This window comes from Propithecus coquereli, unplaced genomic scaffold (assembly GCF_000956105.1).
Source record: "Propithecus coquereli isolate 6110/MARCELLA unplaced genomic scaffold, Pcoq_1.0 Scaffold299, whole genome shotgun sequence".
Classification (NCBI taxonomy): Eukaryota; Metazoa; Chordata; class Mammalia; order Primates; family Indriidae; genus Propithecus; species Propithecus coquereli.
In genome coordinates, this window is record NW_012148607.1 from 1,360,008 (window position 1) to 1,377,662 (window position 17,655).

Genomic DNA, 17,655 nt, shown 5'->3' on the forward strand with positions numbered 1-17,655 from the left:
GAGTTTGAGATTGCTATGAGCTAGGCTGCCGCCACGGCACTCTAGCCCAGGCAAGAGAGTGGACTCTGTCTCAAAAAAATAAATAAAATTAAGGAAACTGAGGCTTAAAGAGGCTTAAATAATTTGTCCAAGGGTTCATTTTAACTAAGTGTTACAGTCAGGATTTCACCTAGATTTGTCCAACTCTAGAGATTAAGCCCTTTGTCACTATACTATAATGCCTCTCAGAACTAGAGTAGTTGGCAAGAGCAGGTTTTGTTTTTAAGATATATTGAATAGATTATAGAGGTTAATTGTCTCTGTTCTTCATAGAACAGTACTAGTTCAGGGTATAGCAGTTTCCCAAAGGATGGAAGTGATTAGTCTGGAAGAATGGGAAAGGAATTCAGGAAAGACTTAATAAAGGGCATGTGATACTTGAAAGATGAGTAGTTGATAACTGAAAGTGGCAAGGACATTCCTGTTGGAGAGAAGAGCATGGCAAAGGTACAGAGACAGAAAGCAGCATAATATGTTAGGTAAATGAAAAAAGTAGTTTAGTGTGGCTGAGGTGTAGGAAGCAAAGCAGGGAGCTGAAGTTAATAGGGTAGATTTTGAAGAACTTTTTATAATACATATTTAGTAGTAGGACTAGGACCTTTTCAACACATAATGGTTCATTATGTTTGGGCAGAAGTGAACTTACCAGCTCCTAAATGAGCATGTCAAGCTCATTTATCATGTCAGCTTGTTTTGTGGGATTATCTCACCCTTGCCCCTGAAATTCTAGCTCCCAGCTGAGTGGCTGATGACAAGTGGGCCAGAGTTTGGAATAGACTTAGATTAGCTTCTATAGGTTCCATTTATCAAATAAGTCTCCCCTTGCATTTTCCTTTCCAATAGGATAAATAATGCTTGGAACCCTGTGGGGGTGGGGGGGAAGTAAACTTTGTGTTTTGGTTTTTGTAGCCCTCCCAGGCCCAATTCTTCAAAGCATCTTACCTCTACTGAATATATATTACTTGGAGAGGATTGAGGAAACTGCCCTCAAGAAAGGTGAGTATCTTTCTGTCTCTTTCTCAGGCATCATGATGTTCTTCAGGTAAATATTACACCTGATACCAGCATAGAACTTCACGCTTTTCAAAAAGTACCTTCACACCTACTTTCTTTCTTTCTGATTCCTCAGTGTCCTGTGAAACACAAAGCAAGTATATGATCCTTATTATACTGATAAAAGTAAGACACAGGCACACCACAATTAAAAGCAAAAGCCAGAACTAGAACCCAGATCTTCTGAATTTTAGCTTTTCTATTTAACCAAGCTGCCTCCCCTCATTGGACACATTCGTTAACGGCTAACATTTAACCCTGATGTGCCAAGCACTGTCCTAGGCACTTTACCCAGAGAAACTCAAATCTTTTCAACAACCCTATTATTATCTATTAACTATTAACTACATTTTACAGATGAGGAAACTGAAGTACAGAGAAACTAAGTAACTTGCCCAAAGTCACATAGCTAGAGTGTAGTTTGCTGAAAATCAAACCCAGGCAGTCTGTCTGTAGAGCCAGTGTTCTTAACCACTCTGCCATATTGCTCCTGTAAACCCAAAGGACACATGAAAGGCTGGTATACTTCACTCACAGTGGCCAGGAAGCAGCCAAGCAAGTGTGATATTTCTCCCTACAGGCCTCTCTACTCAGGCCATCTGGCGCCGACTCTGGGATGAGCTGATGAAGACAAGGCCTTCCAGTTTGGAAGTAAGTTAAGGTATCAGGTAGAACTCTGGACTGATTTTGCACAGAGAAAGTAGAAATAGCACACAGACACAAGCTGGGTACTAGTAAAGTGCAGAGACAGGGATGAAATCGATTTGGGAGGAGGGCTCTGATGGTTTGTCACAAGGTTCTGGCCCATTTGGCATTTGTCACTAACTTGCTTGCTCACCATTTTTGCAGGGGACACAAAACAGGGAAGAGTAGTGATCAAAAGAGATGGCAGAGCCAGGATTCCTAGAGTTCTTGAAGGGGTTGGTACAATGGTCAAATCTAACAAAATGTAATTTAACAGAATAAACCAAGCTCCACTAAGTCTAAAAATTTCCAATTGCAGGGCTGAGGGTAGGTTAGATGGGTCTGGCTTAGTAGCAGTTTGTATAAAAAAGATTAGGGGAGTTTAGTCAACAACATGTTAAAGCCACTTATAATGACTATACCCTGAGCCGTGTGAACTAATGTAAATATAATATAGGCTGAACGACAAGGGGGACATACTCCTGCCTTGCTCTGCAGTGGTCAGGCTACTCCTGGAGTATGGAGAAAGAAGCCAAAACCACATTGTATGAGACACATTTGGAAGACTGGAGATGTTTTTCCTGAAAAAGAGAAGATATGGGAAGGAAACCTGAATCGTCTTGAAATATATGAATGGTTATCACATAAAAGGGATTAATAGATTTTTTCCAGGTGAAAGCTAAAGGAGGATATATTTTGCTAAATTGAAGGTGAAACTTAAACTCTGAGCTCATCAGTGATGAAATAAGCTAATTCTAGAGGTAATAAGTTTCCCATAACTATGTGTTCAAATAGAGGCTGGATAACTCCTCGACACAAGGGTATTGTACAGGGAATTCAGCATTGTAGACAGGATTGGACAAGATGACTTTTAGGGCTCTTTTAGCCCTGAGATTCTATTATTAGCTGATTCAGATATAAATCACTGGAGCTCTCATTTAAGCAGAATTTCTTTTGCTGCTCCATAATTAGGTGACAGGACAGATTTAGTTCAATAAACATTTATTAACACTTACTACTACTTGGGAGGCTGAAGCAGAGGGATTGCTTGAGCACAGGAGTTCAAGAGCAGCCTGGGCAACATAACAAGACCCCCATCTGAAAAAAAAAAAAAAAAAAGCTTACTACATACCAGATCTTACACTAGATATTAGAAGTATAAACACAGTCCCTAATCTTGAGGACCTAGCAGTTTAATGAGGAAATCTACAAATAGATTACATGTGATAGGATAAGTGGTGTGATCAAAGGTAGTAAGGAGGTTGAGGGAAAAGGGAGCAAGAAAGTCTTTACAAGGAAGTAGTATTTGAACTGGGTTTAATACGGTGAATGAGGCCAAATGACCGAAAAAAAATGCTAGAATCAAGAATTGGAGATTTAATTTCTGGGATGCACTGAGTTCAGTAACATTCAGCCCCATGTCCTTCAGCTTTTCCACTTTCAGGTCTGGATTGCAACCCTTGGAGTTCAGAATGAGAACACTTGAGGCCCAACAAAATCCTCAGACTCTAGGCCTTATGAGGAAGAGAAGTGGATGCAAGAGTGTTAGAAAACAATAACGGCTTTCTGCCATCTCTAAGGAAACATCAGATTCATTTTGTCCCAGTATTTCACAAGCAGTGTGTATGGTTGACCAGCAGATAATGAAGATTGTAATAATATCTTTCTCTTGAAGAAAGCTTTCTTTTTCCAACATTATCTCAAGCTTCCTGGAAAAGAATGTTATCCTGTTATCTTGGCTGAAAGCATTTCAGAACATTTAGAAGGCCCCAGGCTTGGTGTCCCAACAGTAACTTAGGCAGAGATCCTGACTTAGAGCTTATCCATTCCAAAGGGTGTCTTATGCTTCCCACTTTTTGCACAACAGTAACCTTCACCTCACTCGTAACTCAAAAACGCTTACTGAGTGCCTGCTCAGTTCCATACACTATTCTATTATAGATTCTAGGGATACAATGGTGAACAAGATAGTTATAGCCTATAACTGCTTATAAAGCAATAGTATTTGAAACTGTGTAGTACTAGTGTATACAAAGAGATCTGTAGAATAGAATACTCTGGAGACAAAGCAATGGAGAAATGAAGCGTTACTCAATAAATGCGTCTCTAGCAGTTGGTTAACCATTTGGAAAAAATAGAGCCTCACTTAACAATATACTCAAATTATTTCTATACAGATTAAAAATTGTAGAAAGTAAAAGCACACCAGGCATGGTGGCCCATGCCTATAATCTCAGCACTTTGGAAGGCCAAGGAGGGAGGATCACTTGAGGTCAGAAGTTCAAGACCAGCCTGAGCAACATAGTGAGACCCCATCTCTACAAAAAATAGAAAAATTAGCTGGGCGCGGTAGCACACACCTGTAGTCCCAGCTACTTGGGAGGCTAAGACAGGAGGATCGCTTGAGCCTAGGAATTTGAGGTTGCAGTGAGCTATGATCATGCCACTGCCCTCATGTCTGGGCAACAAAGCAGACAAAATAAAAATAAAATAATATAGAAGCACAAAACAACTAAAAGAGAATAAAGGTGACTGGCTATCAAAACTCAGGATAGAGAGAGTGCTAATTATTAAATGGGCAGACCCAAAAAAGAAAATACAGACATTTAACCACATAAAATACTAACACCATAAACAAATTTTAAAAGGTAAATAAGCTGGGGAAGAACATTTGCAACAATATTTACAAAACAGGGATTCAGAGAATAAGAAAAAGACAAACATCCCAGTAGAGTAAAACAAGTAAAGATTTGGACAAGTCACACAATATAAAAAATCTCCAATAAAGTGAAAAATGTTCAACCTATGGTAAAAAATGGGAAAGTAAAATTTCACTTGTTAAATTAGTAAAGTCTTGTTTGGATTTGTTTTTTGTTTTAAAAGGTAATGCCTAGGGTTGGCCAGGGGTGGGTGAAATTCAGAAATTGTTATAACTTTCTTGGTGGGCAATTTGGTGATACTAAGAGATTTTAAAATAATTAAATTCTTTCACTAGAAATTCTTAGAATTTATGGTGTATAAAATTGAGATACTCATGAAGATTATTTCAAGATGTTTATTTCAGCAAAGTTTAATATTAAAAGACTAGAAACAATTTAAGTATTCAGTAATACAGGAATCACTAAGTATCATATGTACATATTTTGAAAATAATCACATTTTTATAGATCTAATGGTTCAGTACAAAAAGGAAAAAAAATAAAAACAGAAAGCAACCACATTCTAAAAACATTTAAATACATGGTAGTATAATGTTGTAAAAGCTCAGCATTTGAAACAGTTCAGAATTGTCTCAATATTGTAAAAACAAATATACATAGCTATTCACATATATAAAAATACTCCAGAGTTGTTTACATGTGATTTATCATTGATTCAATATCTTTCCACAAACAATATTCTGTTAGCAGAAAAAGAATGGACAGTATACAGTTTGTGAACATTGCTGGCTCTAACAACTTAGTACAAGAAGATACTTAGCCTTCCTCAGTTTGTACACACACTTCCTCTTCCCTCGCCAGTGCCTGAGCTGCCAGCCTATTGCGGATGGGGCAGGGATGGTGTTGGTGGGCAAATGTCACTTCCCCTCACTGGCCGTGCCTCATTTCCCTTACCCTCACCCAAAAGAATTTAAATCACTTGTCTCGGCTATAGTGTACAAGTCCACAAAATGAGTGGCTTGGACCAGATCTCTCAGGTATTTTTTAGCTTTGATGTTTTAGCATAGATTCTTCTAAAAGATGATGATGGAATAAAATGCAGTGAACTGCTGTCTGCTTGTGCATTAATTTGTGAGAAAGAAGCCATTGAGATAGCTGTCAAAACTAACTTTACATACTCATTTAACCCTCACAAGAGTGCTATGATGGTGTAGTTATCTAGCACTTTATAGATGATGAAACTGAGGCAGAAAGAGATGAAATGACTTGCCTAAGGTTACAGTTAGTGAATGGCAGACCCAGGATTCAAGTTGAAGCAGTCTGGCTCTGGATTGCACGTTCCTGATCACTATGCCATGCTGCCCTCTGCAGTTATCACGTGTCTGAGGTGTTCCAATTTCAAATATTCTCTCTCATTGTCTTCAACCGTTAACACGTCTGAAAAAGTCCAATATGTAGTTATCTAACCTACATTTCCTACATGCCTTTTGTGGTGAGAAATAGTCATATCTTGGTTCACATCTTTGTCCATATTTTAGGCCCAGATCTTATAACCACCCGATTATCCCACTTATAAAATTGGAAGGCCTTGCTAGGGTTACCTGCAAGTGTTTTTCAAGACTATGGGTGTGGGCCAGCAAATGCTGGAGTGAGGTAGGACATGAAGGACTCAGGGATACCCCCTTTGCGTCTACTCAAAGCTGAGCAGAGATTTGGTTGCTAGGTATTTTCTCCTGCTCCCGGTGAGTAAGGCCTTTCTCTGTTGCTGCTACACAGTTAACTCAAGCATAAAGAAGTCATTCCTAATTGTTACCACAATAGGCAGAGTCTGGGGAAATAGCTGGGGCAAAGGGAATTACACTTTTGCCTGGGGACAATAGAGGCCAAGCTCCTGCTAAGATGTTAAGAACCTTGGCTATGAATCGAGAGTCACTCTGGTATGGAGGAATGCATGGAGGCAGGGTAAAGACCAAAGAGAAGTATTCTACTTTTAGTCTTGGTGAACCTCAGGCCCCCACTACCTTTACTTCAGGCCAAACAAGCAGCCTGCTTAACAGGCTCTACCTCTGTTTCATATTGCCCATCAGGGCTAACAGCAACAGCAGCAACGTCTACTTTGTATTTTAGTTTTACAAAGCGCTTTAACTTGTACTGTCTCATTTGGTCTTCAAAACAGTCCTCTCAAGCAGGTGATGTTATTCACATTTTATAGATGAGGAAAGAGGTTCAGAGCGGTCCAGAGTATAGTGGCAGAGCTGGGACCTATATTGACCTTAGGAGAAGGCAAGGACTTAGAGATGGTCTTAAATTAGAATCTCTGAGGCCTGGTACCTTTCTTTGTCTCAGTGTGCCTTTGGGATTAGGTAGCAGTATTTTTTTTTTTTTTGACACAGTCTCTGTCGCCCTGAGTAGAGTGCCGTGGCATCAGCCTAGCTCACAGCAACCTCAAACTCTTGGGCTCAAGTGATCCTCCTGCCACAGCCTCCCAAGTAGCTGGGACTACAGGTGCACACTACAGCACCCGGCTAATTTTTCTGTTTTTAGTAGAGCGGGGGTGGGGCGGGCGGTCTCACTGTTTCTCAGGCTGGTCTTGAACTCCTGAGCTCAAGCAATCCTCCCAACTTGGCCTCCCAGAGTGCTAGGATTACAGGCGTCATTAGCCACCACGCCCAGCCCAGGTAGCAGTAATTCCTACCCTCTGATGGAAATCAGAATCATCTGGGGCTGGTTTACTTTTTTTTTTTTTTTTTGAGACAGTCTCGCTTTTGTTGCCCAGGCTAGAGTGAATGCCATGGCGTCAGCCTAGCTCACAGCAACCTCAAACTCCTGGGCTCAAGCAATCCTTCTGCCTCAGCCTCCTGAGTAGCTGGGACTACAGACGTGAGCCGCCACGCCCGGATAATTTTTTATTTCTATTTTTAGTTGACTTGCTAATTTTTTTTATTTTTAGTAGAGACGGGGTCTCGCTCTTGCTCAGAGCTGGTCTCAAACTCCTGAGCTCAAGTGATCCTCCCACCTCGGCCTCCCAGAGTTCTAGGATTACAGGCATGAGCCACCGCGCCCAGCCCCTGGGGGTGGTTTAAAAAAATGCCTGGACCTTACCTCAGGTGTAACATACAGAATCACCAAATATGGGTACCTGCCATATGAATTTTGAAAAAAAAAAAAACTCCACAGTAAATTCTGATGTGCACCAAAGGTTGAAAATCACTTGATAAATTTAAACTGCTAAGTTTATCAGAATAGTATGATGAAGTCCCATACCCATCAAAGCAAATAACTCTTGCCTTGGAGGAAACAAATCTAAGAGCTGGTTCCTGCTCCCCAGAATTTCTAATCTGGTTGGGACGTGTACACGGACACAGAGGCTCAGTATCATGAGATAGGGCACCAACATCTTAGACTTGAGTAGTCAAGAGTCCCCAAAAAGAAACAGCCTCAAAAAGCGACATGTTGGGGCCGGGCGCGGTGGCTCGTGCCTGTAATCCTAGCACTCTGGGAGGCCGAGGAGGGCGGATTGTTTGAGCTCAGGAGTTCGAAACCAGCCTGAGCAAGAGCGAGACCCCGTCTCTACTAAAAAAAAAAATAGAATAGAAAGAAATTAATCGGACAACTAAAAATATATAGAAAAAATTAGCCGGGCATGGTGGCGCATGCCTGTAGTCCCAGCTACTCGGGAGGCTGAGGCAGAAGGATTGCTTGAGCCCAGGAGTTTGAGGTTGCTGTGAGCTAGGATGACGCCACGGCACTCACTCTAGCCCGGGCAAAAAGAGTAAGACTCTGTCTCAAAAAAAAAAAAAAAAAAAGCGACATGTTAGTAGGTCCTTTCAGGAAGTCTGTTTAGTCTGGCAATGGAGAAAATTTCTGGTAGGTATAAGAAAGGAGATAGAAGGCAGGTTTGGGTTAGCGAGGTGACCGATTTTGCCAGAGCAAAGCATTCATTCTTATGCAAGATGTGGGAAATAAAACTCAGGTAGGCAGAAGCCATAGCGTGGAAGGACTTTGCTACCAGGCTGAAGAACTTCAAATTAACTGTCCAATGGGAGACAATGGCTGTTTTAAAGCGGAATAATGTATTCAAGGTAGTGTTTTACAAAGATGAATCCAGTGGGCCTATGCAAAGTAGCTTGTAAAGGGGCAAAGGGGACAGGAAGAGCAATCAGGAAGCTGATGAAATGGTCAGGTGTGAGGTGATAAGGGCTGAACAAAGGTAGTGGTGGTAAGAATGAAGTTGGGATCAGGTTCTAGAAACAAGTATGGAAGAATTCATGGGAGTGATTGTTTCAGTTGTGAGAGACACTATAGCAAAAGAATGGTGTGGAACCAGATTTCCTTGGTTTCAAATCTTGTTTCTGCTACTTACCTGTGTGACCACAGGTGATAACCTCATGTTTGTGCCTCGGTTTTCTTACCTGTGAAATGGGGCTAATAGTAATATATACCTCAAAGATGTGAGGATTAAATGAACTTGTATAAATTATTTAGAATGTTGCCTGGCTCAATAGTTTGCTACTGGAGGAAGGGTAATGGGATAACAGTTTCATGAATAGTACTCAGTATCATGGCTCTCTGGTATGTTCTCTGCTTTCAGAGTGTGACCTGCTGGCGAGCCAAGTTTATGGAGGCCTTTTTTTCCCATGTTCTACGTGGGACCATTGATGTGTCTTCTGACAGGCGTCTTTGTGACCAGCGCTTCTCACCTCTTCTGCACAGCTCCCGCCATGTCCGACAGCTCACCATCTGCAACATGCTGCAGGGTGCAACCGAGCTGGTGGCTGAGCCCAACCGCAGGGTTCTGGAGACCCTGGCCAGTTCCCTGCACACCCTCAAGTTCCGCCACCTGCTGTTCTCTGATGTGGCTGCTCAGCAGTCACTTCGGCAGCTGTTGCATCAGCTCATTCACCATGGGGCTGTCAACCAAGTGTCGCTGTACTCCTGGCCTGTGCCAGAGTCAGCCCTCTTCATCCTTATCCTCACCATGAGTGCTGGCTTCTGGCAGCCAGGCCCTGGTGGCCCACCCTGCCGCCTCTGTGGAGAGGCCTCCCGAGGCCGGGCCCCATCCCGAGAGGAAGGGTCCCTCTTGCTAGGCTCACGCCGGCCTCGCCGAGATGCTGCTGAGCGATGTGCTGCAGCCCTGATGGCCACCCGGCGGAAGAGCGAAGCCAAGCAGATGCCAAGAGCTGCACCTTCCACTCGGGTAACACGCCGGAGCACACAAGAGAGCCTGACATCAGGCGGGACAGACCCTAAGAGGGAGCTGTACCCTCCGGCCACCTCCCACGAGGCTCCTGGCACCAAGCGGCCACCCTCTGCTCCAGCCGCCACTTCCTCTGCCTCTGCCTCCTCTTCCACATCCTCATCCAAACGAGCTCCAGCTAGCTCAACCCCACAGCCTAAGCCTCTAAAGCGTTTCAAGCGAGCTGCAGGGAAGAAGGGTGCTCGCACCCGTCAGGGGTCTGGTGCAGAGTCTGAAGACCTGTATGACTTTGTTTTTATTGTGGCTGGTGAGAAGGAGGATGGTGAAGAGATGGAGATCGGGGAAGTGGCTTGTGGAGCTTTGGATGGATCAGATCCCAGCTGCCTGGGGCTTCCAGCCCTGGAGGCCTCCCAGCGATTCCGCAGCATCTCTACCTTAGAGCTATTCACAGTTCCTCTCTCCACGGAGGCAGCCCTGACACTATGCCACCTGCTGAGCTCCTGGGTGTCTCTGGAGAGCCTCACACTCTCCTACAATGGTGAGCACCCTGGAGGGGCAGGGGTTGGGCTTGGACCTCCCAGCAGCACCAGCTGTGTGCCGAATTCTGAGCGGGGCTGAATTAGGAGCATGATCTGGAAGCTGAAGATGTAGCTTTGTGTGCCTCACAGAGGAGCAGACTCAGTGCTAGAAGCGAGGAATGTGAGCTCTAGAAGGCTTGATTTATTGTTGGAAGCAGGTGTTCCTGAGGAGCAATGAGACAAGTCAGCTGGACTCTAGAGAATGAGTACATTTAAGATATGGGAGGCAGCCCAAGGGCAGGTGGGGGTAGTATAGGGTATGCATACACAGCCAGGGCTGGGGTTGGATCCCACCAGTAATATCAAAGCAACTGTCCAGACAAGGTGTGGGACACAGTTTTTTTATCAGACCAGCAACCTCCAAGGCAGTCCTCAGTCCTTTCCCATCTGCTTATGCCCAGCTAGCAAAACTTCAGCTTCGGCTGAATCCAGCAATCTGCCTAGATTGCTGAGCACTGCTAGAGAAAAATCATACAACTGTGCAAACTGGTGCTACTATACATTCATAGTCATCAACTTCATAAGAACCATCACTGTGTTTGCAACATCAGCTCGCATTCCTACTCTTCTACTTCCAAACTCTTCCTCCTTTTCCTTTCTCAGATGACCTCACCTCCTACTTCACAGAGAAACAAAAGCCATCACACGAGTTCCTTTAACCTGTTAACCAACCTATGAACTCTCCTACATCTACACTTATCCTTTCCTCTTTCACCACAATGGAAGAGATCACCATCCTATCTAAGGCTAATTCTTCCACCTGTGCTCTGGATGCCTATCTCCCACTTAGGGAAGCTTGTTTCTTAAATGCCGCAGTAATAATTTTTATACACTGCTTAGTACGTGTCTGAAATTTCAACTATTCTTGATATATTATTCAATTCTTACGACAACCCCAAGAGGTCAATTGACTTGCCCAGGATAATCTAGCTAGTAAATTATAAAGCCAGGATTCAAACCCAGGCAACCTGACTCCAGAATCCATGTTTTGTTTTTTTGAGACAGAGTCTTGCTCTGTCACCTGGGCGAGAGTGCCATGGCATCAGCCTAGCTCACAGCAACCTCAAACTCCTGGGCTCAAACAGTCCTCCTGTCAGCCTCCCCAGTAGCTGGGATTACAGGTGCATGCCACCATGCCTGGCTAGTTTTTTCTATTTTTAGTAGAGACGGGGTCTCGTTCTTGCTCAGGCTGGTCTTGAACTCCTGACCTCAAGTGATCCTCCCTGCCTTGGCCTCCCGGAGTGCTAGGATTGATTACAGGCAGAATCCATGCTTTTAAACCACTACGTTGTCTCCCTTCTGTCTCTCCCACCAACATTTAAACTTTAAGTCAGGTCTCCACCAAAAACAGCCACCACCTCCTCCCTCAATCTCTAATTTACTAACTACTGTTCTATTCTCCTGTTCAGTCATCTGTACTGTCTCCACTTCTCTCACTTACAGCCCACTCAAGCCTCACTTACACCTCTACTACTACATTAAAGACCTGTCAACAAGGTCTTCCTTGTTACTAGATCCAATGTATACTTTTCAGTCATCTTCCGTTAACTCTCAGCAGCATTTGCTATTAATCATTATCTTCTTCATGAAATACCTGTTTCCACTACATCAAAAATCTTTTTTTCTCTTCCCCTTCTAGACATTTACTTCTTATTGTTCAGAGCTCTCCCACTTTATACATCCTTCCTGGATAATTTCATCCATTCTTGTGGCTTCAAAGGCAACCTATGCTAAAGACTCCCCATTCTGTGACATTAGCCCAGATCTTTCTCCTGGCCTTCTGGGCCCATTTATTCAGCTGTCGACTAGACATCACTTCATAATCCCCAAGCTCCCCAAAACTCATTATATCCAACCTGAATGAGCCTGTTTCACTCTGTACTGATCCTCCTGTTCTCAATATCACAGTTGACTCAGTTGTCCAAAGATACCTGTATTCTGTCTCTCTTACTTCAAATATATCTGGTCACCAAGTCCTAGCTTTATAGTCTCTCAAATTCACTTATCTCTATATCTCCACATCCTTAATTCAGGCTACCCATATTACTCATGAGGACTCATTTCAACAGTTCCTCCTAACTCCATACTCTTGTCATACAATCCATTGTTTCCACTGTAGCCCATTCTTTCAAAAACATACCTCTGACCCTGTCATTCAAACATCCTTCAATGGCTTCCTGTCAACATACTTAATCTTACAGTTATTCATGTTCTCACCCCTGCTTACCTCTATAGTGGTATCTTAAATGCTTCCCCTGCTCATATTTTACACACCAGGCATACTAAATGTTTTCCAGTTCTTGCATTGCTACTTTCTCCTTCAGGCCTGTATATATGCTGAGTTCCCTCTGCCACAGTCATTCCCTCTCCTTTTATTAATAGCTTATCTCCTTTTATGTCCTTTTAGGACTCAGCTAGAATACCTTTACTGATGTAAGTTGGTCTAGGTGTTCGGTACTCATCTTTTGTACTTTCATAGTATTCTGTTGCCCCAGTTTGCATCGCATTTTTTTTATCAGGCTGTGTAGGCAAAAACGATGTGCTGCACTAATGTCTTGCAAAATATCTGGTATTTAGGTGCTGGATAAAGTTTAGTTGAATGAATCAACAGAAGCCTATACAGTCCCAAGGTGGGGAGGATGAGAGAGGGGGTGGGATTCAAGGAATTATTTGCTTGTGGCATTAAGCAGCTGCCCTACCCTCTCTGGAACCTACTTCATTCTGTAAGATGAGATTATCTTTTCCTGCCCCATTCCATCTAATGAATTTTCTAAAGTATTCCCTGTTGGGTTTGTCACTCTCCTACTCAGTTTTCAGGTGCTCTTCATGACCTATAGGAAATTAAACCATCTCTTCACCTTTCAGAACCTTCCACAGTGTGGGCTCCACTGCCCCACCCTCTAGAGCTCAGTTTCCTGAGCCCTGTCTAGCCAGACAAGCCTATTCATATCCTACACTTTCCTGTGACCCTTGACTGTGTCTTCTCCCTCTGTGCAAAATGTCCTTCCTCCAAGGCCAGCTTCTTTAGGAAAATACTCAAAACCCAGAAGTCCAGAGACTTCTGCTGCTGTCTAGGCCTGTCATTCAGCTGGTAGCCACATACTGCCCCACCATATCCTATCTTCTACTTTGTCACTGCCCTGACTGATGCTTCTTGAGGGCATGGCCCAGTACAGTAGGCATCAGGATTTGCAGGTTACCTGAGGAAAAAGCAAGACACAAATGAGTAGCTGAGGGACAAAATGGTTTTTTTTTTTTTTTTTTGAGACAGAGTCTCACTATGTTGCCTGGGCTAGAGTGCCATGGTGTCAGCCTTGCTCACAGCAACCTCAAACTCCTGGGCTCAAGCGATCCTACTGCCTCAGCCTCCCCCATGCCCGGCTAATTTTTTCTATGTATTTTTAGTTGTCCGATTAATTTCTTTCTATTTTTAGTAGAGACGGGGTCTCGCTTTTGCTCAGGCTGGTCTCGAACTCCTGAGCTCAAACAATCCACCCGCCTCAGCCTCCCAAAGTGCTAGGATTACAGGCGTGAGCCACCGCACCCGGCCACAAAATGGCTTTAAAAAATCTGATCCAAAGCCCAAGATGTTGGTGGTAATTAAAAGAAATATTTGGAGTTCTCTGTGAACATATCACCCCTGCTGACACTCCCACATGACTCTGACTTAATGTCTCTTTCCTATCGTAGGCCTAGGCTCTAACATCTTCCGCCTACTGGACAGCCTGCGGGCCCTGTCAGGTCAGGCTGGATGCCGCCTCCGTGCCCTGCATCTCAGTGACCTGTTCTCACCACTGCCCATCCTGGAGCTGACACGTGCCATCGTGCGAGCCCTGCCCCTGCTACGGGTCCTTTCTATTCGTGTCGACCACCCAAGCCAGCGGGACAACCCTGCTGTGCCTGGGAATGCAGGGCCCCCTAGCCACATAGTTGGGGATGAGGAGATACCAGGTGAAGCATTGTCTGTGTGTGCACATGGGTGTGTATCTCCACACAAACGTGCAGGTGCATTTGTGTGGGGGGAAGGGGAGAGGACCTGCAATCCAGGTCTGCTACCACTCATTCCTGGCTTATCTGGCCTTAAAATAACCTTTGGCAGGACAGGGCCTAGACCACTATAAGCCCAGTAGAGTGTTCATGACAGTTTAGTCTCCACAGAAAGAACAGAACTGACCTTCAGACTGGATTAAGCCCCTCTGCTGTATGTTCCCATAGTTCCTGTATATCTCCTATCCCACCACTCTGCATACTTTATGAAATTTGCTTCTGTCCAAGTAATCTAATCTTCCTGCACTAAAAGCTCCACGAGGGCAAGGACCAAATCTCATATTTAGTGCTCTGTTCCCAGAACCTAGCAGAGTGCCTGACATATAATAGGCAAGTAGATGAATAAATGATTGAGTGAATCCCTTAAGGACAGGATGGGACCTACCATAGGAGTGAGGTACAGATGGCCAGCTGCAATCTTCTTTCCCCACCATATCCAGAAAACTGCCTGGAGCAGTTGGAGATGGGATTTCCACGGGGAGCCCAGCCAGCCCCACTGCTCTGCTCCGTACTGAAGGCCTCAGGTTCTCTGCAGCAGCTGTCCCTGGATAGCGCCACCTTTGCCTCTCCCCAGGATTTTGGGCGTGTGTTGCAGACACTCAAAGGTAGGACCCAGCCAGAACGATGAAGGGAGGAGGGTGTGTGGGGACCTAGTATTGTTGTCTGGGACAGCTAAGGCCCATGGCCCCTGGTCTCTGCCTCCTATCCAGAGTACAACCTATCCCTGAAGAGACTGAGTTTCCATGACATGAATCTGGCTGACTGTCAGAGTGAGGTGCTCTTTTTGCTACAGAATCTGACTCTTCAAGGTAAGTTCCTCACCTAGAACCTGGGCATTCCTGGGTCCTCACTGTGGCTCTTGCACTGTCTCGCTGAGTGAGCAAACCACTGTTTCTTTCTTGCTTGTGTGTGCTCAGTTTAAGATGGATATAGAACCTGTATGACCTTCCTTTTAAAAGTCCCAACCTCAACTGCTCCTCCGTTAAGCATGAGAAATTACTCACTTTTAGAGTACCTCATCCAAAAATTTTTCTTACCTTTCAGGGGCTGACAGAAATGGTGGTGGTGGGGAGGAAAAAATGTGCTGTGCGAAGCTCCCCTCATAGACTTGTCTCTGATCTCCCACCCCTGCACAGAGGGTGGTCAGTGAATAGAGAGGGAAAGAGGAAGTGAATGGAGAATTTTCCATGCAGAGAATCTCCTTACAGCGAACACTTAGCCTAAGTCCCTGGTTTGAATTCTGATTTAGTTCAAGCCTTGCTTGAGGTCTCAGATAAATTCCTTCCTTTTTGGGCCTCTATAAAATGGTAATACACCTTGCCTGGGTCAACTGGGACAAGCGGGGCAGCACCAGTCCTAAATGCAGCCATCAGAATTTGCTCTAATTTCTCTTGACAGAGATTACCTTCTCCTTCTGCCGTCTGTTCGAGAAACGCCCAGCCCAATTTCTGCCTGAGATGGTTGCTGCTATGAAGGGCAACTCCACACTGAAAGGCCTCCGGCTGCCAGGGAACCGCCTGGGTGGGGGCCGGACCTTGGGGAGGGAGTGGGGGAAGGAGCCAAGCCTTTGACCTAAAAACTCACTGGGTGAAGGCACAGACCTCTCCACTGGGAACACTGAGGTTGGAATATAGATATTTATGTCCTGGGGCTTCAAGAACCGGCAGGGCTGGGCTTCTCCCTAGCCATAGTTATGTTGGGATACCCTTATTCCCCGTTCTTGGGTGGAAGTGACAGGCACTTCTCCCCTTCTCTCTAGGGAATGCTGGCCTGTTGGCCCTGGCAGATGTTTTCTCAGAGGATTCATCCTCCTCTCTTTGTCAGCTGGACATCAGGTACATGGAGGGGGTGGGATGCAAGGGGTGGGATGCAAGGGATGGGCTACAGAGATACAGACCAGGAAATAGTTGCTTCCTGGATATCTAATCCATCTCACCCCCACCAGTTCCAACTGTATCAAGCCAGATGGGCTTCTGGAGTTCGCCAAGCGGCTGGAGCGCTGGGGCCGTGGAGCCTTTGGTCACCTGCGCCTCTTCCAGAACTGGCTGGACCAGGATGCAGTCACAGCCAGGGAAGCCATCCGGCGACTCCGGGCCACCTGCCATGTGGTTAGCGATTCGTGGGACTCGTCCCAGGCCTTTGCAGATTATGTCAGCACCATGTGATGGGGCCCATACCTCACAGACCCATGTTCAGTACCATCAGCTTGCAGGGGCTGAGGCATGGGCTGCCCAGAAACCCCAACCACCAGTTCTATCCTTCTCTATCACCCTTTTTCTCTTTTCCCCTTCTTCCCTTGCACTGAGGTCCTGGAGGCCTTGATGGAGCCCAACAAAGGCATTCCCACAGCTGAGTTTAGAGCCTTTGGGCCCCTTACTCAGTATCCTGGGAACCCTGGGCCAGGCAATTACAGTTTTCATCACCATCATTGAAGACAGCTCCCCTCCCCCTGCCCTGGGGTTCCTGCCTTCTCACCTCAAGCAGGTACCCAGGCTTTAGAGAAGTTTAAGAGTGCCCACTACCAGGCCTCTTCCCTGCTGGGCTTACCATGCTGCTCCCAGGCCTCAGTCCCTTTCATACCTTTATTCCTTTCTTTTTTTTAACCAAAAAAGTTTTTCTTATAAAATAAATTTTGGGCAAACATCATGCCGCCCTTTTTGATGATTTTCTCCCAGAGGACAAAATTCAGTAGGGCCTTGTGAATGAAGTAAGGAGCCCCCTTTCCCTATTTCCTTCCTCTAACAGCTACACCCAGACCAGCTGGGTATCAGTGGAGCCCCCGCTGCTCCTCATGAGAACGCTGGTGGAAGACGAAGGTGATGGCAGTGGAGGTAGCGTCCCAGGCAGCCTGGAGTACCTCATCCTGGAGCCCACGCTTATCAGTGCAGTGGTTCCACTGAGCCAGGTCTGAAGTGCAGTCAGAACCATCAGGGGGTGGAAAGACCTGGCGGCTGTTGACACAACGGCGGCAGTGCAACCTAGGAGCAGAGGACAGAGCTGTGGTCACTACAGATCCCATCTCCATGCTGTGCAGTTAGCTCAGGAATAATGGCAGGGACAGTCCACCTACCTATCATGTGTGTCACTGAGGCTAGTCTCATCCAGGATAAACAGCTCCTTCAGCTCGCCCAGAGAGAAGTGCCGCTCTACATCTTGCTCCTCATCCACCACACAGCTGCTCAGTGCCTTCTTGTGGCTCTGACGCTGGAAGATCTTCTCCTCAATGGTTCCTGCCTGGGGGAGGGAGGAGGGAGGATAGCGGGGAGCGGCAGGGAGTGTCGAGGGATGCAGGGCTTAGTCATCCCCATGCAGAGGGAATAAGGAAACCCAGGGGATGAAACTACAGCCACCCAAGAGAAGGGAAGACGAATGAAAAGTTAAGGGTCCTGGAGCAGTA

The 17,655-nt window shown here is 45.4% G+C and overlaps 2 protein-coding genes across 2 annotated transcripts in view; one reads left to right on the forward strand and one right to left on the reverse strand.

Moving 5' to 3' along the window:
- The window catches only part of LRRC41 (leucine rich repeat containing 41), a 20,856-nt gene extending 3,952 nt beyond the window's left edge, over window positions 1-16,904 (forward strand). Inside the window, exons 2-10 of the mRNA XM_012648956.1 lie at window positions 949-1,035; window positions 1,673-1,743; window positions 9,028-10,171; window positions 13,902-14,162; window positions 14,699-14,863; window positions 14,969-15,067; window positions 15,657-15,779; window positions 16,018-16,093; window positions 16,204-16,904. Of these exons, the coding sequence (XP_012504410.1) occupies window positions 949-1,035; window positions 1,673-1,743; window positions 9,028-10,171; window positions 13,902-14,162; window positions 14,699-14,863; window positions 14,969-15,067; window positions 15,657-15,779; window positions 16,018-16,093; window positions 16,204-16,423 (2,246 nt within the window). The 3' untranslated portion in view covers window positions 16,424-16,904. The remainder of the gene's footprint in view (window positions 1-948; window positions 1,036-1,672; window positions 1,744-9,027; window positions 10,172-13,901; window positions 14,163-14,698; window positions 14,864-14,968; window positions 15,068-15,656; window positions 15,780-16,017; window positions 16,094-16,203) is intronic.
- RAD54L (RAD54-like (S. cerevisiae)) overlaps window positions 16,828-17,655 on the reverse strand; it is a 27,363-nt gene continuing 26,535 nt past the window's right edge. The window contains exons 17-18 of the mRNA XM_012648955.1: window positions 17,329-17,492; window positions 16,828-17,236 (exon numbers count right to left, since the gene is read on the reverse strand). Of these exons, the coding sequence (XP_012504409.1) occupies window positions 17,026-17,236; window positions 17,329-17,492 (375 nt within the window). The 3' untranslated portion in view covers window positions 16,828-17,025. The remainder of the gene's footprint in view (window positions 17,237-17,328; window positions 17,493-17,655) is intronic.